This window comes from Euprymna scolopes, chromosome 46 (genome assembly GCF_053919585.1).
Source record: "Euprymna scolopes isolate OS-2025 chromosome 46, ASM5391958v1, whole genome shotgun sequence".
NCBI classification, from domain to species: Eukaryota; Metazoa; Mollusca; class Cephalopoda; order Sepiida; family Sepiolidae; genus Euprymna; species Euprymna scolopes.
The window spans coordinates 29,473,762-29,497,906 of record NC_136527.1 but is presented as its reverse complement, the minus strand read 5'-3'; the positions used below and the strand labels follow the sequence as shown (position 1 = coordinate 29,497,906).

Genomic DNA, 24,145 nt, shown 5'->3' with positions numbered 1-24,145 from the left:
GGTTGAATTCTGCCTTCGCTGCCTTAAGGTTATCAGCAGGGAAGCGATGAGGGTGTCAGAACACAAGTGCACATGTGGTTTTGATGCGGTGTGCGTGGGTTTGCTTACCACAAAATTTTTGTCAACTCTCGGTAGGAGTATAATAATAGTTTTCACACCAGTGACAGAAAGTTCCGTATTCGCATCTATCAGCCGACGTCTGCACATATCCAGTATCAGGTTTAATGGTGTAGGAAGTCAGCGCCTAGTATGGGGTGGGGTAAATCCGCTATGGTTAAAACCCACGTAATGTCTCTTCGTAATTCCAAGTCCAGAGAACGAGAATATTGACCTACACGGGAAGGGAGGAGAGATTTCCTACTTGCAGCGTGATTGGTGGCTTCTCGCAGAGTTTCAGTGACCATATACTGCAAACAGCTCCAGTATCAACCAAACAACATATATGGGATAGCATAGAGAGTCTTTAATAAAGTAGGCACAGTTGTGTGAGTTTTGTGGAAAGTGTACCCTTCTCGTCCTTCCATTATTTAGTGTCCTTGGTTAGAAAACGAACAGGGCATTTTATATTTTTGATTCCGCACCTAAGTGACTATGGTAAGACCACAGTTTCGGTTTTTTTGAGTCGCAACGGTAGCGGCTTGAAGATAATATTAAAGAAGGAATTTTGAAAAAAAATGATAAAAAGTTAACATTTAAAGTAGGACATCACTTTCCTTTATCAACTAAGCGTAAAATGAGCACTCACTTCTTGACCAGACAGCGATCAATTAGACATGAAACCGTTAACACTTTTTCAAATTTGGTAGCAGAGAACCGTTAACACTTTTTCAAATTTGGTAGCAGAGAAGGGGTAGGAAGGAACAGAGGATCATAAGTTTGGTAGCAGGGAAGGGGTAGGAAAGAACAGAGGATCATAAGTACAAACATTTTAAAAACATGTGGAAACACTTTCCAAAATTTTAAATAAGATTTGACTTGAAAAGCTGTTAACAAAAAATAGGATGGACAATCTTTGTAGCGGAGAGCGTCTATTAGAGCAGATGCCCCACATGAGGTTCTTCCAACTATGGGCCAATTTGAGTATCTGTCAACGATGACTAAGTAGTTGATACCTTTGTAGTGGAAGAAGTCAGCACATACACACTGAAAGGTATATGCTGGAGAGGCAGGTGGTGTCGGTGGTGAGCTGGATTGGAAGGGTACCATTTGCTTGTAGTGATTGCAGTTGTTTCGGATGGCCATAACAGCCGAGGTGACTGAGGCCAGCAGATGGAAGTTTCAGCTCTCAACATCGCAGAATAGCGTCCTGTCTCAGAGAATAACAATATGCTGCTTGTATACGACACTGCCAACCGTGTAAAAGTCCTCACGAAAGTGCTGGTCCTCACAAAACTGGTGGTCCACACAAAAACAAGGACAAAGGTAATGTACTGCGCGATTCTGGCATTCCAGATTCGATAATCTCAACAAGCGTCATCCTGTTTTCATCTCTGTTGATCAATAGTGTCGGGTTGATGGATGATAGAGCACAGTTCTGAAGAGACTCTTGCACATTAGTGTCGTATGGAAGAGATGATGGTGCAGCTGAGATCAGAGAATGGTGGCAGATGAGGAATGTGTTCCTCATGACTGGAAACAGATGTGATGTCGTCAACCAACGGCATCTTTTGTGGTTGAGCAGCACCGGTTGGATGTCATCAAGGCAAAGACATCTTGACGGATAGTTTCCATATAGTTCTCCTCATTACAATCCGAACACTTGATGATAAATTTGCACACTCCAGCTTGGCTCCGAAGATGAGCACCAAAAGAACTGTTTTTTTGGTCATGATGCTGGTGCATGTTGTGTAGAGTAACCCGTGACACAATGGTGTCCTTCTCTCTGATTGTGAGGATTCATACTGTTTCTGGTTTGTCAGTTAATGAGCCGTCTGCAGTGTTAGTCAGGACCTTGTGTAAGGGTTCATCGCAGCATTCTAGCATTTGAACGATGAGGTCATTTCCGGTAATTTTGGTTGCAGTGACAAAGTCTCTTAATCTACACTTGCAGCAACTGCAACAGTGGAGGCAGTTCCTGCAATGATCGTGTGTGTCATTAGGTGCTCTGCAACCATAATAACATCCAAGTCGGCCATTTTATATTCACATTCCTCGATAGAGCATTGTACCATAGTCATTGTGTGATTGGTATACTGGTGGATGCAAATGTGGTTGTAGGATGGTTCTGTGCTTAAAATTAGGCCAATTAAATCTTCATCAAAGATAAATAAAACTATTTTTATATTATTTAGGGATGACATCATAAATGATGAAGATCTGAAATACACAGATTGGTAGAACTAAATAAACAAATTAGTTACAGTCACATAACATTACAAGTATAGCTACGGTACATATTTCCCTTATATCAATGAAGAGACTCTTACATATTGTACGGAGGAGATGATGGTGCGGCTGAGAACAGAGAATGGTGGCAGATGAGGAATGTGTTTCTCATGACTGGAAACTGATGTGATGTCGTAAACTTACGGCATCTTTTGAGGTTGAGCAGCACCGGTTGGATGTTCTCAAGGCAAAGACATCTTGACGGATAGTTTCCATATTACACTTGATGATAAATTTGCACACTCCAGCTTGGCTCCGAAGATGAGCACCAAAAGAACTGTTTTTTGGGGTCATGATGCTGGTGCATGTTGTGTAGAGTAACCCGTGACACTATGGTGTCCTTCTCTCTGATTGTGAGGATTCATACTGTTTGTCAGTTAATGAGCCGCCTGCAGTGTAGAGATTCATCGCAGCATTCTAGCAGTTGAACGATGAGATCATTTTCAATAATTTTGTTTGCAGCGACAAAGTCTCTCAATCCACACTTGGAGGCAGCTGCTGCAATGATCGTGTGTGACATCAGGTGCTCTGCAATCATAACAGCATCCAAGTCGGCCATTTTATATTCAGTCCTCGATATAGCATTGTACCATAATCATTGTGTGATTGGTATACTGGTTGATGCAAAGGTGGTTGTAGGGTGGTTCTGTGCTTAGGATCACGCCAAGCCCATCTTCATCATAGATGAACTATTTTGATATTATTTCAGGATGACATCACAAATGATGCAGATTTAAAATACACATTGGTAGAACTAAGTAAACGGAATAGTAACAGTTACATAAGTATAGCTACGGTACATATTTCCCTTACATTCATGAAACATCAACACACACACATACACACACACGCACACACACACACACACATATATATATACAGAGAGAGAGAGAGAGAGAGAGAGAGAGAGAGAGAGAGAGAGAGAGAGAGAGAGTGAGAGAGAGAGTTTAAAATAAAAATCTAATAATTTGTGTACGTTTTCATCATTCCCAAACTCTCTTGATTATTATGAGTATTCGCTTAGTAAATGTACTTATCTCGTTTGAAATTTTGAGTATTCATTAAAAAAGTATGTCCTTTGTTGCATAAATGTAAAAATGTACACACTAGACGATCAACTAAATCATATGGCGTATATGCATACATGCATTTACACATACACGAATATACAGATAAAATATAAAACCCAACTATTCAACATGTACGTCGTTATAGAATGTATTCATACACCGTCCTATATAGCACGTCTACAGTTTAATAAGGACATTAAAAAATGAAAATATCGAGAAAAGGTTATATTGTATACATCCGTTATAGAACGAAGTTCTCCAAAAATAAATTTCTCTTAATTTCATCAAGTAGTTTTTTAACAATTTGTTATGATACCGAGCAAACTCCGATTTTTAAGAAGAAAAGCTAGTATTAAAGATGGGGAGGGAGTGTCGGTGCTTTAAATTGAGTTATTCTTGTATTTCTATAAGGCAACCATTCGCCCATGTATGGAGTATTGCTGTCATATTTGGGCTGGTGCATCGGCTACTAGTCTTTCGCTCCTTGACAGGGTTCAAAAGAGAGTCGCAAATCTGATAGGCCCTAAACTGGCATCTAAGCTTCAGCCTCTGTCCCATCGACGAAACGTTGCATCCCTCTGCCTGTTCTACAAGTATTTTAATAGTGAATGCTCTGATGAACTGCAAGCACTTGTGCCCCCACGACGTGAGCACCCTCGACGGACCCGACAAGCTGCAAAATCCCACCCCCACACTGTAGAGATCCCTAGATGTAAAAGATCTTTCTACTCTAGTAGTTTCTTCCCCAGAACCGCTAGACTTTGGAATTCCATTCCAGGTCACTGCTTCCCCAACTGTACTGACATGCAGAAGTTCAAGTGCAACGTGAACCAACATCTTGCTCCCCAAATCCCTACATAGTACCCCAGTAGTTGTTTCCCCTGATAGTAGCTCCCTACACCAAAGTGGCAATGTGCCTTGTTTGGGGTGAAAATGTAATAATAAAAAAAAATTATATCCCGGTTGTATGTTAAAAAAATTCAAAGATAGCTGACTTCAACGACGCGATCTCATAAAAATGTGGTTTTCGCTGTAAAAAAAACTACTCGATTAAATTAAGTGAAATTTTTTTGTTGAAATCTTCAGTCCAAAACGGATACGTACAATATAACATTTTTCGATATTTTCATTTTTTTAATGTCTTGATTAAACTGTACAAGTACCTATTTTCTTGTATGAATGACGGTGTAAACATCAGCGTAATATTTTTTTTATAATCCCGAAAACAAAAAATATATATATAAATTTAAACCCAGGATCATTAAGAAAAATAACTAAAAATGGTATTATTTTAATAATGATTAATTTTGTTTTAATTATTAATTAAGACAAATACGGATGCGGTGTTTGATTGTACTTAACTCGCGCTTGGTGTGGAGGAGGGGGGGGCTAATTGTTTTTGTACAACAATATCTTAAGACTTTACAAATTATCTTTGAAATAGTCCCAAAAAACTAGTATCTTTCATGGGATTCTTACAAGGAATTTATTTAACTTCTAAATTTAATTGAATTTGTTATTTTCATTTGTTAGTTTCTGTCGATGCCGTAAAAACAATTTTAAAAATAACGCTTTTTTTTTTGTATCTTTTTTTTTTCCGTATCGATATTAACTTTAGGCACGTACAATAAAGTTCGTTTCCAATATCTTCATTTTTAATGTGTTTGGTGAACTGCACAAGCACCCGATTAACTTTAGGCTTTTATTTTTCAAACACAATTAAAAAAATAACCAGGAATGTAAAATTAATAAATAAATAAAAATGCGAAAAGGCAGCTTTAAAAACTATCAGTTTCCGGCATTAAATTGCACGTGCAACGAATTAGAAAAATAATAAAAATGAAACTTGTAATCTCTTCTCTCTCATGTAAATATTAAAATGTTAAATAAAATAATATTAATTATATCCATGATATTCACCAAATAGATCGGCTCTATTTTGAAATGATTTCTTTTTTTATTTTTCCTCTTAAATTTTGTTTTCTGCGAACTTGCTCTTCCGTTCGTCATCTTGAATGTTAACTTGAGCTTGTAAAGTCAATCACATTTGAAAAATCGTTTCCTTTATAAAAACAGATAAAGTTAATCGAAAGCAGATTATAAAACAAAAACGTAAGTATTACTACATGAATTTAGTATCGATTTTTGCGCATTTGCAGAATACGTTAAAAATGTAACTACATTTACTAAGCGAAAAATCATAATCAAAATGTTGATTTATTATTGATTTTTTTTTGTTTTCAACAATTATAAATAAATTCTGTATCGTCTAAGAAAGGAAAAAATAATTTTATAACTTTGAAATATTTTCAACTATTGTTGTTTTTTGTTTAAAAAAAAAACAAAAAAAACTATAAATCTTAAATGTTTTTCATTGTTTAATAGTTTTTGTTTTCATCTTTTTTTTTCAATTTTCTCAGTGGATTATTATCATTAATCTATTATTTTATTTTCAATACTTAAATATTAAAAAAAAAAACAACGACCAATGTCTAGAATCTGATGTAAAGAAAAAAAAACTCTAAAAAATCTTTACAATAAAAAACTTTTATAGTTTTTCGGGTTTGCTGAAAACGATTATATACTTCAAAAGTGGCGCAGAGAATTAGATTTCATGATATGAGGAAATTACTTTTTCCAAAAGTGGGGACCACTATTTGACATTGTACTAGTACACTTATTGATCCATGCTGAAATACTGTTAGTTTTAGAAAACCATTCTTAACATGGGGAGAGAAGGGTGTTCTGTACCTTTCTGTATTTAAACTTACAATTCAATTAAAACAGACATAATTAAACTTTAATTAACCTTGAAAATACTATTTTAAAAATAGCGCGGATCAATAAGTGCACTAGCACAAAATGAACACCTACTTTCAGGCCACACGGTGATAATGTTTTTTGAGGAAAGGGGCTGCCTGAACACCGTTTTTGTGAACTGTTACTTTCGACCTTAACAATCACTTTTAACGTGACTATTTTTGTAAGATTTTTGTATGATGAAAACGAATATCCCATTAAACGTTGTCACAAACAAGTTGTTTTCCAAATATTATACAATGTAAAAAATTGGCCACCACTAATAACATAAAAAAATTACACTGCTTAATAATCAGAAAACTACTTTGCGGCAACAATATGCTTATGCTTGCATATACAGAAATGGTCACCACTGATAACATAAGGAATGACACGCATCTGTATACAATTTTTTCTGTTCTTTAATGTCCTCGTGCTCAACTCACTAGGGTGTCATAAAGTGATTGCTCATTTTACGTTAAATTTATAATGAAAAGTGATACCCCACTTTTTAAAAAGTACATTTTGTCATATCATTAAAACTATTTCTTTGCACCACTGTTAAAGCATATATTCGCTTTCAGTACCTCCGATAAATTATAAATGTCGTAATCGTGAAAGATTTGGGGGAGGGGTAGAGATTCTAGACATTGACCAGAAAAACTTCTTTATAATTTATTATGAAAATAATTTATGAATTTTAAATGATTTTCACTGGTTTAAAGTAAAAAAAATGCTTAACGCATGCATGGAAGTGGTACATTCCTGTGCACTTGTCACTAATCTACCAGATTATCAAAAAAATTTAAATATATACAATTTTTTAGTTGTGTTCTGTTTCTAATACAAAGTTCTAGTAAATCGATCCCCCATTTTGGAAACATTGACTTTTTAGCCAATTTTACAAATTTAGCTTTGTTTTTTTTTTTTAGCTTTTTTGATATTTAGTTGTTTTCTCCTTTCTTTGATTAAATGTTTGTATTCTCGTCCAGTGGTTTCAATCTGTATTAGTAACTGTTTACACATGTAAGTGTACCAAAGAGTTTTTCTGTTAATTTATTTGGAAATGCAGTTATCAAATTTTCTGTTCGTTTGTTTAAAAAATGTTGATAATTAAAGAAATTTATTATGTTGTATTTTTAATTATTCTAAAAAAATACATTCAACAAACCTTACAAATAACTTTGATGGTGGAGGAGAAATCCTTCACGATTGAGACAATTTTTATTTTTGTACCTTTTCTCCACGTTAAAAAACGACCCTGGTGTCTAACTCTGTCCCGTGGGGAGGCATAGTAAATAGGTACATTAAAAAATAATCATGATTTTTAAACAAATGACAATATTATGGTTCTGATTTTTTTAGATGAGGAATGATTCTTTGTATTATTAAGATTATTAAGACTACTGTTCTCATCTTATGTGTTGTTTATTGTGTAAACATTGTAAAAATAACTTAAGATGAGAACAAAAGTCCAAATGATATGAACAAATCACAATATGTTTTTTTTTATATGTATTTTTTACATGTCAAAAACTTTTGTTTTTTCTTTCCTTGCAATAATGGAGATTCTATAATTGTGATATTGACCCTTTAATTTTAATTCTGTTTTGAAAAGTGAAGTTGACATAAAATTAAATTATTTTGTATTTTGGGGACATTAGCTGCGATAGATGAAAAGGAAGTTATTATAAATGGGGCTTCATAAGTAGATGTTCTGAATTTGTGTATGGAAAATCGTAACTTATTGGCTAGCATGTGTGTGTGCTTCAAGAGATTGGTCATGTAACAAAAAAGAAAGGAAAGAAAGAAAGCCTAAAATGGTTGACGGTCACTTGTACCATGCAGACGGTTTCGATATTTGCAAAGAAAAACATGCTAAAAAGGGCGTCGTTTATATATCTTATGTTAAACGGCTTACTTCAAAAAGGAAGAACAAGAGAAAGAAGAGAAAATTAAGAATATGCAATCAAAAATGTAAATTGAACAATTCTCTTGCAGTAGGTCAATCATTATAAAATCGAGTTACTCACTGAATGTAATGGTAGCTGCATGATTGATCCTAGTGTTGAGTTTATGGTTGGAGTCTAATGGTATATGAAACGTGTTAAGGTTGTGGTTGGAGTCTAATGGTATATGGAACGTGTTAAGGTTATGGTTGGAGTCTAATGGTATATGAAACGTGTTAAGGTTATTGTTGGAGTCTAATGGTATATGAAACGTGTTAAGGTTATTGTTGGAGTCTAATGGTATATGAAACGTGTTTAGGTTATTGTTGGAGTCTAATGGTATATGAAACGTGTTAAGGTTATGGTTGGAGTCTAATGGTATATGAAACGTGTTAAGGTTATGGTTGGAGTCTAAGGGTATATGAAACGTGTTAAGGTTATTGTTGGAGTCTAATGGTATATGAAAGTGTTAAGGTTATGGTTAGAGTCTAATGGTATATGAAAGTGTTAAGGTTATGTTTGGAGACTAATGGTATATGAAACGCGTTAAGGTTATGGTTAGAGTCTAATGGTATATCAAACGTGTTAGCGGAGGCAAATGTTGTTTACTTTCATATTTCACCTCTCTTAGCCATCACAAAAATTATGTGATTAAAAACAAGAAAATGTATTAAGAGTGTTCTAATAAAAATACATGACTACTTTTACTAAACTTTAAAATTGACATCCACTGTGGGTATTGCTGGTAAGTCCTAGACTGATATTATCACTGTTAAAATGGGCCAATATTCTATGAGATATGCTACTGATATTCTTAACCAACACAATAGCACTCTGATTAGCTCGTATGGATTAGAAAGGCTTGATTGTCGGCTCTTACAGGATTTGAATGTCAGTATATTCAGAAGCATACTATGCTTCAGTTGACTTTAAATTTGTCGAGGAACTTGATTTATATTAAGCTTAGGTGCACGTTATTTACCGTTTTCTCTGTGATCCGTCTAAACTGATGTCTGCCATCTTTTTTACTCTTTCAAAATTAAGTCAAACAAGAATAATGGAATACAGAAGAGATTTATTCAGTTTGATATTCATTCAAAATGACTGAGTAGTGTGCTAGGGGGAAACAGTAAACCCTCAATTATCATTTTCATACATTGCTACCAAGTGAAACATATGCTTCACAGTACATTTTTCATCAGCAGAAAAAATCTGTACATTTCGTTTTTATATAAAAATGTAAAAACTTATTTTCTGTTTCGTTACTCCCTCTTATTCTAAATAAAGAGGGTGTGGACCGGAAGGTGGATTGATGGAGTCACACATGTGTGATGGTGATTGTCAGCTGACTGTAAGCTTCTCTCTTCTTTTGGCTTTTCTTCTGGGCTATATATGTAACCTGCTTTTAGCAGTGCGCTCACCTTTGAAAGTTGTGTATGTCAAATAGTTGAGCTTTCACCACTGAAAATATCAATTTTGACAACCTGACCCCATTGATCATAAATAATGGTTTTATCATAATCTAGGACTACCGTGTGTGCATACTGCTCGAGTTAATAATAAATTTATAATCTTTTTTTACTCACTCTTAACGCTTTGCATACTGTGTCGAAGTCGTTAGCTGCACTCACCTCCCAAAGTATCCTGAATGTAATGAACCCTGAAACGGAATTTTTTTAAAAACAGAATATAGACCTTACACAAGCTAAACTATTCCCTCTCACTTGTTCCTCTTCCCCACTTCCAAACTCCGAACCTATTTAGAACTTTCTGAACAAATCCTTATTTTGTCTTTGACATCTGCAAGTGATGCAAATAGGGGATAAATCACATCCAAACTATTTGCAAGTTTATCATTATGCTATGTGTCATGACTCTCCTCTCCATCAATGGTAAGCTAGACTCCTCATCCGGTCTTTTCCATTGATGTCGACTCCTCCATATTGGCGTATCAGTTTATTACATGGCTGAATTGCTATCCGACTCAGAGCAGCCAATGTAGATTTTCTTAACGGTTTTTCACGTTCCTTGATTGATGGATATGAGACGTGAGTGTTTTTTCTCCAATCTTAAAATCCATGAACTTTGTTTTCTCATTCGAACTCTTTATCAGTTTTTCCTAGCTTTCAGAATGTTGTTCCTTTCCAATGCAAACGATCGATGCATCTCTTGTAGAGCGATCTCGTGTTGCTCATCACCCTCGCATATTTTACAAGGCATTAATATATTATGTAAGGGCAAGATCATATATCTATTGGAAAGCATAGTGAGAATTTCGTCATTTCACTCACATTGAATCTGACAGCCACCAACATTTCGTTAACGTATATATCCCATGAGAGTTCATTGTTCCCAACTTTTCACTAAAACGTTCTACTTTGCCGTTAGTTTGTGGTGATAAAATGATGTGCTCACATGATGTATGTTGAGGTCCTACAATGCCTTCTTCATCAATTTGTTAACATTTTTGGACCCATTGTCTGTGAACAGCTAGAATGGTGTCCTGAATCTGAGGAAAATTGCATCCAAGACCATATGAACCACAGTTTCACCCTTCTTGTAAGGGGTTGCAATTGATGAACACCACTATGTATTGGCCAACCACTATACATATTGATGAACATCACTATGTATTGGTTATGCAAAACTGTAAAGTAAGGGGCGGAAATATCCAATGCCAGTTTTGCAAAAGGAAAAAAAGAAGCAGATTGTACTCCTGCATTCAAGGTTATTACTTGCTTATATTTCTAGTTTAGCATGGAATTCATTTGTCTACATATTCATTCACCTTAAATAAACATGGTCAGAAATATTTTTGCTTATGCAATGTAAATTATCTATTTGTATTATATGTGTATTATCTATTTGTATATGTGTATTATCTATTTGTATATGTAAATTATCTATTTGTATTATATGTGTATTTTGTGACCATATGCTGTGGTACATATAACCTTTACAATTGTTCGCCGTCGGGTTCCAATAAATAATATACTAGCTTGTCCATCACCATAAACAGTTTTTGTTCCATTTTAGACGATTTACCGTTCTTCATCTGCCTCTTGTTTTATAATTAAGTCCAAACTCAATCAAATCAAAACCCAATAACTCTATTGAATCAAACTATTGACTAGACGACTTAATATTAATATTGAATAAATATTCTAGAGGTATGTGATTTGTACAGATGGTGACCTTCATACTATGAAAATATTTATTCAACTTATTAAGGGCATAGTGTATCGTGTAATTATTAAGTGTATCATGTATGTTTCTTTTTCTATACTCAACCATCTTGTCTGCATATCACTAAGCTTATGGGATAAGAAGTAAATTGGTTTTTCAACCTCTCTGCTCCCTCTGATCCGTGTACAGTCTGTTGTCTTTCTCAGGATTGTGATAAGCCAGTATAACAATATCTGCGAGCTTCATTTTTAAGCTGACTGTCTACCCTCTCGAGGATTTAATTCTTTTGTTCATCAATCATAATAATCATAGTAATGTTAAAAGCCACTTAGCTATTTAACAACCTGTTCTCAAGGTGATTGGTTGGTATTGTTCATTATAAGCAATTGAAACTTACAACTTACAAACAACAATTTCTAAAACCCACACTAATTATGCAGATGCTGGTGTTTTAAAATAATTTTCTGTGCTGACCTAACTATTGATTTAATATGGGCATAATCTTATCATTCCTAAACCGAAGTATATCCTCACCTCAGTTTTCTTAAGCCAGTAATGGTTTAGTATCACATATTTATTAATGACCATTTGTACACCCTTGTTTAGTAACACCTATCTACTTTTTCCCTGCTTTCGTGTTAAATTCTAGTCCTTTTCTCTCTACTTTGTTTCCTCTTTTATGTCTGTCGCCATATGTTGGGCGACTAGTTAAACACATAGCCTCAACTAGAATCTGCCGTCTCGTATGACAAACCTCCATGGGCTTGTCTTCATACTCCTAGTTTGCATCAAGCCAGATTTTCCATTTAACTTCTGCTGTAGCTTTCTGATAAGCCGTTTGTAGATCTTGTGGCTTGTGTCTCATCACAACCATCTTCACTCTCCTATCCTTTAAACCCTCTAAAAATGCCAGTACCTGTTTTCTGAATTGTCTGCTTCTCCAGTCTATCCCACTATAAGCGCCTTCTGCTAATCTATTTTTTACATATAGTCCTGTATCCATTTTAACCTACCCTACTGCTGTTTTCAATTCTGAAGTCCCTGCACAAAATTTGAAAATAGCTGCTGCTTTATTATAGCAATAGTATGCTACTGACGAAAGAACAAGAAAATAAAACAACTCAAAATTATTTTTTTTAATAAACACTAAAGAGAGAAAAAATTAGATTAAAAAATTCTGAGCACATATATCTGATTTTTATTATGCACATCAGATATATGCATATATATTTGTTGCTTTCGAGCAGAAACAGGAGGGTAAAAAATGGAATGTCATGTACCTTATTGTTTTAGTTTTTGTTTTCCTCAACTTCACAGGACCCTTCTTTGTCATATGTTTACAGTTCGTTCAGTTTCCCTTAATATTTGTTGGAATAACTGGTGAAAACCTTCAGCCAATGAAATGTATGTTTTGCTGTCATTGACTATATATATGACCTGCTTTTTGAGATCACTCTCGACACCTGTGTCTGTCAAGAAGTTGACCTTACACCACTGACAATATCAATTATGATAAACTAACCTCATCGTCCTGTGCATTTGCTACCTGCTGTCATGCATGCATTTGCATGTGTACACCATCACGCTAAGAGGGGCGTGCAATAAGTAATGCCCCTGCCCCACTTCCCATAGGAGTATAGCAACGAAACTTGGCACAGTTATTAGTCTTTCTCTACATAGGAAACACACAGAGTAATACATTTCTCCCATCGTTTGATGCAACTTTGGAGACAGTTTTTGTAGAACACCCAAGGTTGGTTCTCCAACCACAACGTGACTTCAGAAATCAAGGCTGCAGCATATGGCAAACGGTTTCCTTTCAAATACAACTTCATTGCTGGGAAGAGATGAAAGTCAGAGGGTGCAATGTAAGGAGAGTAGGCAAGGATGGGGGATATTTCATAACCACACGCCTGTGCTTCTGATCTGGCGACATGCGAGTTGTGGACCAGAGTGTTGTCCTGCAGGAGGAGGATACCTTTGATGATCTTGCCCCGCCTCTTGATTTTGATAGCTTCCCTTAATTTCCTCAAAAGCGAAGCAAAATAGACTCCTGTAATTGTGGTACCCTTTGCCAGGAAATCTGTCATCACTACTCTGTCCTGGTCCCAGAAGACTATGAGCGTGACCTTGCCAGCGGAGGGCTGCACACTTGCCTTCTTTGGAGGTGGTGAGTACAAGTGCTTCCATTGCATTGACTGGGCTTTGGACTCTGGATCATAGTGATGAACCCAGGTTTCATCCTGTGTAATCAGTCTTTTGAAAAACTTTGACTGATCTTCTTGGCACATATCCAAATTCATCTTCGAGGACTCGATGTTTTCTCATTTCTGGAATGGTGTGAGCAACCTGGGAACCTATCTAGCAGAGCCTTATGCATATGCAAATGGTCATGAATGATAGTTTCCACAGACCCTGTACTCATCTTGACATCTTGGGATATTTGGCGAATAGTAATGCGCCGATCTTCCATAATGGCAGCCTCAACTTGACGGACAGATGCCTCATCAATAGCAGAAGGAGACGACCAGGTTTGGGAGCTGTTTCCACAGACTTTCGCCCATGTTTGAATTCACAATGCCAGCGTTTTACAAGGTCATAAGACGGGGCATTATCACCATAAGTTTCTTTCATTTCATCAAAAGTCTCTTGTGATGTGCGTCCTTTCAAATACAAAAAACGGATCACTGCTCGACATTTAACAAGCTCCATTTTACACCTGACTCAGTTCAAACACCTGTGAAACAGAAACCACAATTAGTCCAGAGCTGTAATTTGCCACATAACGCGTAGAGATATAAATCATTGCACATGCAAAATTTCAGCTAGATCAGACAACTGGACGTGGGTCAGGTGTATTACTTATTGTACACCCCTCGTATTACAAGGAATTAAATTCTTGTCTCTTTTACTTTCCAAGTCATATGATGTCACGTGGGGTTAACATCATTAAAAGACTTTCATAACACCCAAAATATTTCTTAATATCTTTAACTATGTAGCCAGTCAATTCTTACAATCTATATAATGTAAACAATATAATAGTTTGTTTCCTACAACACCGAGCAAAAGCAATATGCACTAATAACAATACATATCAAAATGAAGGGAAAATTTGAGAGAAACCACTAGAGAGGTAGGCACGAGAGTATTCAAGGGTGATTCGACTCTCCAGGAACATGTGCATGTACAGGCGCTTATGGAAAAATCATGACTAAGATATTCCATGTAGGTGTGGAACATAATACAAATGTGAGCCATGTCATTCACTAACACTAAGGTTAGAAAAACAATGAAAAGCTGTAATATGTGGAAAGATTGATGGAAAAAGGAAACCATTGACCCTTATAGGATGAAGTAAATATAGATTGAGAAAAACAGTGAAAAGTAATTAATGTCTTAAGAAAACAAATAAGCTTTAAACCAGCTTAAAATATCACCTTTTAGGCAACAAAGCATCTCTAATCATAACTGTTGTCATTCCAGGTTAGACAATGTAACATCGAGTCCATATGCCTCGATTTCCTCTTAGTGACTGTCAGGAGCTCACTTATCTTCACCTTTCTGGTATATCTAATCGAGAAATTGGCCATAGATTGAAATGTGATTCGATAACAGTAGGAGTGACTGTGCAAAAGTACCAAAATTGACATTGTTTATGATGTTACTATATGTGGTCGTCATGGGGTTACTTCTTACAGGAAGACAATGCTATCTAGATCCGTAGCGTCAGAAACAGATTTGAAACCGTTTCCCAAATCCAACAACAGTGTAATCTAATTCATGAGTCTCTGTTGCAGTACACAAGCCAATGATTAATGATTACTGTAAAGAACAGAAAGTTCCTTCTAGGCTCTGTCAGATATATTGAAGATCATGACTTTTCATATTAATCAAAAGTGATTTTTAGCAATAAGGCGTATTATTATTGCCTATAGTTCACTAGCATGGTCGAATTACTTCGAGCAAGTACATTAATATGTTGACTTGGCATTTTCCACCCTACTTTGGCCGGAATTTAGATGATAATCCCATCTTTATGTAGGTTAATGCTCCCCTTCACGCAACTGACAGTGTCAAGAGGTTACTTGAAGGGCATGATATTCCATTTTTTAATTGGCCTGCACAATCTCCAGACATCAATCCTATCAAAAACGTATGACATTATATCAAGCTACAGCTACATAATGATAACATTTCAAATCGGTTAGAATTTTCGACAAAAATGAAAGAGAAATATTATACCCCTTTAACCAGAGTATTACTGAAGACTAATTCAAGGAATGGCAAAAGATTGCAGGCTGTCAAATTGCAGAAGGGGTATATTACTAAATATTTACTAGTTCATTGTGTTCCTATTGTATTTGTGTTACAGTAATATTCTAAATTAAATTACATTTTTCCATAGTGCAGTTTCTTTATGCCTTCTCAATTTGAAGTTAATTTTGTGAATTGACGTGAACACTAGGATACTTCAATTAAAAGTCAAATGTGAATAGGTAAAATTTAAAAAAATGACACAAATTTTTTAACTGTTACATTCAATTTAGCTTACATTTGCAGCTTTTGAAAAAATGATAAGTGCGAACTTTTTTATGCCATTATGACAAAATACACCTGAATAAGATCGACAGTAACATAGAAAAATTCGAATAATATGAGTAAGCAATCCTCATCTCGAAAATGAAGAAACGTAAATATTTTTAATTAAACGTTAAATATGAGAAAAATTAATTTTGTTGACTGACCAGTATTGCATAAAACTATACTAATTTTCTTTTTTGAATTTCATTAATAATAGATGTTTTGGAAATTTTTAATAAAAATAAACAAAAAAATTCAAGTCAACCACATGAAATATTATTCTTTTAATTTATTTTATTTTATATTTTCAGAATTTGCAGCAACGAAAAGAAAGTAATTAATGGCTAAGAAGTAGCTTTCTTTATTGGTGATTTTAAAAGGTTTAAAAAAATTATAAATATATTCATATGCATTTTCTAAAGTTAAAATATACAAGCCTTGTTATCATCATACACTACATTAGATACGCGTTTTGTGGAATATATCTAACATGGTTGATAAACCACATTCATGTGAAGTATGGGGTCCCTCTTTTGCACATAAGTCAACTTTGTTGAGTCATATGACAGGACATACGGGAGAGAAACCACATTCCTGTGAAGTATGTGGTTCCTCTTTTGCACATAAGTCAACTTCTTGTGAAGTATGTGGGTCTTCTTTTGTGGAGAAGTCACATTTGTTGGATCATATTAAAACACATACAGAAGAGAAACAACATTCTTGTGAGGTGTGTGGTTCTTTTTTTGCATATAAGTCACAGTTGTTGCGTCATATGAACACCCACACGGGAGAGAAACCACATTCTTGTGACAAATGTGGTTCTTCTTTTGCACGGAAGTCACATTTGTTGACTCATATGAAAACACATACAGAGCAGAAACCATATTCATGTGAAGTATGTCGTTCTTCTTTTGCAAGGCAGTCAAATTTGTTGAGTCATATGACAACACATACGGGAGAGAAACCACATTCTTGTAAGGTATGTGGTTCAGCTTTTGCATATACGTCAAGTTTGTTGCGTCATATGAAAACACATACGGGAGAGAAACCACATTCTTGTGACAAATGTGGTTCTTCTTTTGCACAGAAGTCAAATTTATTGACTCATATTAAAACACATACAGGACAGAAACCACATTTTTGTAAAGTATGTGGTTCTTCTTTTGTAGAAAAGTCAACTTTGTTGAACCATATGAAAACACATACGGGAGGGAAATCACATTCTTGTGAAGTATGTGGTTCTTCTTTTGCATATACGTCAAGCTTGTTGCGTCACATGAAAACACATATGGGAGAGAAACCACATTCTTGTGAAGTATGTGGTTCTTCTTTTGCACAGAAGTCAAATTTGTTGACTCATATGAAAACACATACAGGAGAGAAACCACATTCTTGTGACGTATGTGGTTCATTTTTTTCACAGAAGTCAAATTTATTGACTCATATGAAAACACATATGGGAGAGAAACCACATTTTTGTGACGTATGTGGTTCTTCTTTTGCACAGAAGTCACATTTGTTGCGTCATATTAAAAGACACACGGGAGAGAAACCACACTCTTGTGAAGTATGTGGTTCTTCTTTTGCAGAGAAGTCAAATTTGTTAGATCATATGAAAACACATACAGGAGAGAAACCACATTCTTGTGAAGTATGTGGTTCTTCCTTTGCACAGAAGTCAAATTTGTTGACTCATATGAAAACACATATGGGGCAGAAACCATATTCTTGTGAAGTATGTCGTTCTTCTTTTGCACAGAAGTCAAATTTATTGAGTCATATGACAAAACATACGGGAGAGAAACCACATTCTTGTGAAGTATGTGGTTCTTCTTTTGCACAGAAGGCAAATTTGTTGACTCATATGAAAACACATACGGGAGAGAAACCACATTCTTGTGAAGTATGTGGTTCTTCTTTTGCACAGAAGTACACTCTGTTTGATCATATGAAAACACATACAGGAGAGAAACCGCATTCTTGTGAAGTATGTGGTTCTTCTTTTGCACAGAAGTCACAGTTTTTGTATCATATTAAAAGACATACGGGAGATAAACTACATTCTTGTGAAGTATGTGGTTCTTCTTTTGTACATAAGTCAGCTTTGTTGAGTCATATGACAACACATCCTGGACAAAAATATCTCCACTAGAAAAACTAAAATCCAGTGTATTAGGAAATCTTGGAACATGTACCACAAAGAACAGTTGGAAATAAGTCATACACTAACCACTATGACTAAGAAATTCCTACAGCTACATACCTAGAAAATGTGGTTATTAAGCCAGACATAGTGATATGGGACAAGAAGGAGAATATGGAATTAACAGAGTAGAGAGTTAGAAAATAACAAAATACCAATGACTTATGTACGACATAAAAAGCAACTGGAGTCTTACGAATGTAGCAATCATACCTCTCATTATGGGATTAAGCAGGCTAATGAAAAACATTTCAAAAACTATCTGACGAATATAATCAGTGAACCAAGTGGAAAATTAATTCAAACAATCGCACTTGAAGCGACGGTTAGAATCTTAAAGGGATGTTTCGGTTGGAGCATATAAATTAATGGGGGGAATGTTTGGCATTCAGTAGAATGCTCCATCCCCAGCCAAAACAAAATAATAAGAAAATTAAGACAGAAAAAACGCATTATTGTTAAGTATATGGTTCTTCTTTTGAAGGGAGGTAAAAGTTATAGCCTGGATGCTAAAAAGATAAGAAAATTAAAAATTTTTGCACAGATGTGAGATTTGATGCATTATATCAAAACACATACAAGAAACAGTATCTGATAATCTTCCAATATCCATATCTCAACATTGTATTGCAACCTTATGAAACGAGCCAGAAGAACAACCTCTATCACGCAAGTTGCCAACTATTTTAATCAAGACTGTTTTACAAATATGACCGAATTAGGAAACAAGTCTGCTACGGAAATCACTCAAAGGAGTTGTTAAAAATACTCCAGAACTTCCATTACAGAAAATTGGGAAAATGGGCCAAACAATATTGTGACAAGTACTTTCTGGATTCATTCACGCAGGATTGTTTAAGTTTTAAGGACTATATCAGTTTGAAATACACAGAAATAGTGAGGCTAAGCCATTTGATATTGAGCTTTTAGGTTCTTCAAGAGGATGGCTACTATACAATGGAATAAAATGGAATGTGTAAATATGTTCACATAACAATCTATAACATGTTGAATATTGAATGCTGCAGCAAATCATAGGAACAGCACTTGGACATGTTATACACAATCCGCTATGACTCTATGATTCCTAAAACTACATGCCTTGAAATGGAGCTGTTAAACCTGACATAATTATAAGAGACAATAATTAGAAAGTCACAACCTTAGAAGTTAATGTCTTCAATAATACTATGTTACAAGAGTAAGAGTAAAAAATATCAGCAAGTCATGGGAACAGCAGTTGAACATATTATACACCATCCGCTATGACTCTTTATGATTCTTAAAGCTACGTGCTTTAACATAATTATACGAGACTCGACACTTGTTTCCAAACTTCAAACTCATAAACTCAACACTCTTTCAAGTTGAGTATATAGCATGCTTTCTTCTTACACGCCCATCCACAGTAATTACAGGAGCAACTTAAATTAGAAAAATGAATTTTAAAAACTACCTGTCAAATACACAAGAGAGATTCACACATTTGATCAGAAAGGAACATTAGAATCATAAAATGATTGTCCAGTGGAAATGTATGAGATAAAGGGTGACTGCCTAGCATCCGGTAAGATGTGCCAACAAAATAATTAAATTAAAAAAGAGACAAACCACATTCCTTTGACATATGTGGTTCTTTGCATAGAAGGCACATTTGTTGTGTCATATGTAAAAACATACAAAATACAAAAGAATTTTATTAGAACATTCAAATATTTATTATTTCATATAGAGTTAAATGTGTAAGCCCCACGTAGGGAGCCCATTAATTTCTTAGAACTTCGACCGATGAAAATTGAAAGAAAAGAGAAAAGGTGTAGGAAATATACTGGTTTAATGAAAAAAGTTTTTGCACGAAATTCCTAGATAACTAAACTTTTGCAATGAAGCGATAACAGGAATAATTACTGTCTATAAATATCTATATATTCTAAAAGAAAATCACGTGTAAGTTCCAGAAGTGGAAGAGAGATTCAAACAATTGCTCAAAAACTGAGTTAGAATCTTAAAATGATTGTTTGCTGGAAATGTATGAGATAAAAGGTCAATGCCTGGCATCCGGTAGGGTGCACCATCACCAGCTTAAACAAAAAATGTAAATTAAGATTAGCCAAACCACATTCCTTTGACGTATGTGGTTCTTTTCATAGAAGGAACAATTGTTGTATCATATGCAAAAACATACAGAAAACAAAAGAACTTTAATAGAACATTCAATATCTATGCATTTCATATAGAGTTAAATGTGAGACCCATGTAGGGAGCCTATTGATTTCGGAGAACTTCGTCTGATGAAAATTGAAGGAAAGGAGAAAAGTGTATGACATATACCAACTGGTTTAATGAAAAATCCTAAGAAATATTTACACACAATTTCTAGAAAAGCAAACGTTTGCAATGAAGCGATAGCAGGAATAATAACTGTCTATAAATATCTATATATTCTAATTAAATTATGTGTAAGTTCGAGGAGGATCTCTTCAAACTAACTAAAATGCATGGGTAAACTATTTATCAGGTAAATTTGGCAATTTGTTGTCAAACTTCCAATTCCAAAACTCGACACTTGGTTCCATACTTTCAACTATAAAACTCAACACTCTTTCAAGTGGAGTTGCACACGACTACGTATATAGCATGCTTTTTTTACACGTCCATCCACAGTGAGAACTAAAATAAAAATTTTAAAAAGTTAAAAACCATATTCTTGTTATGTGTGTTGGTATTCTTGTGCTAAAAAACTTATTCTCTCATGCAAAAACGTGAGAAACGAATATATTTTGATTTTGTTAATCATTTTCTTTTAAAAACAAAGTTTTTATACTCATGTAAATCTTAAAAATCACACAAAAGAGCTGAGGTCATGTCTTAACAGTTTTTTACTTTTATTTTTTAATTTAATATATTTCAATAAAACGACTATTTTATATCAAGTTTTCATGTTTAAATATCTACTTCATGTTTTAGCCTTTTATTATTGTTATTTTCATACACATCTTTATTGTGCAAGATTTTTTAAATACGATTCAGGTTCAATAAGTATGTCTGATCTAGTAGAAATGTTGCATATGCAATGATTTATATCTCTGTGGATCATGTTGCAAAATAAAAATAAAACTCTGAACTAGTTCCTGATTTACAAGTGTTTGAAATTAGTTAGGTGTGAAATGGAGCATGTCAAATATCGTATAGTGATCAGTTCTATTTTTGCAATCAGGCACACCACAAGACACACTATAGAAAGTTTGATGAAATTAAAAGAAATGATGTCACATCATATTCCTGTAAAACGTTGACATTGTGAATTCCAATGTCACGAAATCTGTAACAGCAGCAGCTAGGTCTTATTGCCCTCCATCTGTCATTAATGAGACAACTGTTAGCCATTGTGAGCCTTTTTTAAGATCCATGTTTGACTATTTGCTAGATCGCCTAAAAGTGGAGGGTCTGTGTAAATTATCTGATGAATTCATAGGTTGCTGACAACTTTCCAAAAGCAAAACCGCGTTGATTACTGTACTGAAGAAGTATTAACTTTAGGTTTCTTAAACCGGTATCCACAATTTTCAGGAGCTTATTACGTTTCAATTTTCAGAAAATATATTAAAGCTATCAAAATCCAGAGTCAGGGCCAGATCAGGAAATATCTCCTTTCAACCCCAATCCACAACACACATTGTTCGAGATCAGAAGTGGAGATGTCTATGAAATCCTCTGCCATAAACTTTGCCTCACCTTGAACGATCTTATTTTAACAGTTTTATGTCTGAAAATGTTTTTGAAAGGGACGCCTTTGCCAAATGATACAGCTTGATATCTGATTTAAAATATGCAAGAAATGTGTAACTCTATGATGTTCTTATCTAGAAAACAAACTTATAACTGTGACAATTTTCGGTGTTCTACTTATATGAGAAATTAGACCACGGCACTACGTACTGAACGCCTGTCAACAATTTTATATTTTTGCGAACATAAGAGTCTTGAACAACATCTGATTATCATTTACTGTTGCAGCATCAGGATATCTAGAAAAATTCAACAATTATAAACTGATTAGCCATATACAACCTCGACATAGTAAGTTGTGTAGACGTTATAGTTTGTGCGTTGCTTTATATTTTTGGGATTGTTTTTACTTAGAATAGTTTATTTATTATTATTGGATTAAAATACTTTCTGTGGGTGAACTTTTACTGATCTTCTTACACACTTCTCTCGTATCTAAATCAGTTGACTTGAAAACATTAACAAACAGGTTGTGTAACCGTGCCCATCCAAGTCACCAGTGATATTACATAGCATTTGGTTTAAATCATTTCTTAACTTCTTTCTGTTTTTTGAGGAGCGAAAACGAGAAATAAAGTTTATAAAATTGAGACATTTTCATTACTTACACATTGGATTAAAAACGTTTTATTGGGCATTTTTAAAAAAAAATTATGTGCAAACGTTATTTAGCATTTAAATATTGTGCTTCTTTTTTCCATTGACCGTTATATTCTCGTGGTTCTTGACCTCTGGCCTTCATTGTAGTAAATCACAACAAATATTTGCTGGCTTCAAAGTTTTTATTCAAAAAGAAATGTTTCATGGGAGGAGAGACGAATATATAATTAACTAATTACTTCTTAATCAGTTTTTGTTTGTTAGTCTTAAGGATGGGAATTAAGAGACGCAGACAGCCAGATATCTTGCCTGTCTTGCATCCCAATTCAGATTTCAGCCTGAAAACTTTTATCCCCTCAGTTCATTTTGCCGACACTTACATTTCTCATGCATTTATCTAGGGAACAAAACTGTCAATTATGCAACCTGCAACGAGGCATATTTCTGTTTGCCAAAATTCACACAAATTAACAAAATTGTCACAGATGCACTGTTCAAATATAGAGAATTAAGGGAGGTGTTTTTCTGTTTAAAGCAGTTGTCGAAGTTTAGAAATATTTAAACACGTTCTTGTGAGAACTAACTTCCTTGTGGAAAAGAAAGGAATTAATCACCACTACAAACTATACGTAGGTATTATGCAAAGTTTATTCTGCAATTTTCAAATATAGCACGCTCATCCATACACTAAATAAAATTTAATCACCGTAAGAAACTCCTTGGTAATAATTTTGTAGTGAAATGTGATTCATGTTTATAGCTAATATATAGTTAAAACCTTCTAGCTTTCAAAAACGATGGAACACACACTACACTGAAATACTACCACAAAATGATGATTTGTTTATATGCATTTATTCAGAATTAAGCTCCTAACAATGTTAAATTAATGCAGCTGTAAAAAGACTTCTTAGTACCCTCGCCATACTTCACGCAATAAGTAATATAACATTTGTGATCCGAAATAAGTTGATAATGCCTGGGATAATGGATTAATGAAACGAAACATATACTTGACTTTGATCTTCCCAGGCATGTTTTTCAGAATATGGTTGAATTCTGCCTTCGCTGCCTTAAGGTTATCAGCAGGGAAGCGGTAAGGGCGTCAGAACACAAGTGCACATGTGGTTTCGATGCGGTGTGCGTGGGTTTGCTCACCACAAAATTTTTGTCAACTCTCGGTAGGAGTATAATAAGGTCTGGTACGGGTTATTGGACGTTATTGCAATGAAGAAGACAGAGCTGATAGGGTTTTAGTTTTCACACCAGTGACAGAAAGTTCCGTATTCGCATCTATCAGCCGACGTCTGCACATATGAATGGTATAGGAAGTCAGCGCCTAGTATGTGGTGGGGTAAATCCGCTATGGTTAAGAACCACGTAAAGTCTCTTCATAATTCCAAGTCCAGAGAACGAGAATATTGACCGTACATGGGAAGGGAGGAGAGATTTACTACTTGCAGTGGGATTGGCGACATTGGTGACTTCTCGCAGAGTTTCAGTGACCATATACTGCAAGCAATCAACATTTATGAGATAGAAAGTCTTTAATAAAGTAAGCACAGTTGTGTGAGTTTTGT

At 34.9% G+C, this 24,145-nt stretch overlaps 1 protein-coding gene across 1 annotated transcript in view; it reads left to right on the top strand.

Moving 5' to 3' along the window:
- LOC145270715 (uncharacterized) overlaps positions 1-21,020 on the top strand; it is a 48,107-nt gene extending 27,087 nt beyond the window's left edge. The window contains exon 2 of the mRNA XM_080126327.1: positions 16,285-21,020. Within this exon, the coding sequence (XP_079982453.1) occupies positions 16,464-18,125 (1,662 nt within the window). The 5' untranslated portion in view covers positions 16,285-16,463 and the 3' untranslated portion in view covers positions 18,126-21,020. The remainder of the gene's footprint in view (positions 1-16,284) is intronic.
- Positions 21,021-24,145: the final 3,125 nt, after the last annotated feature.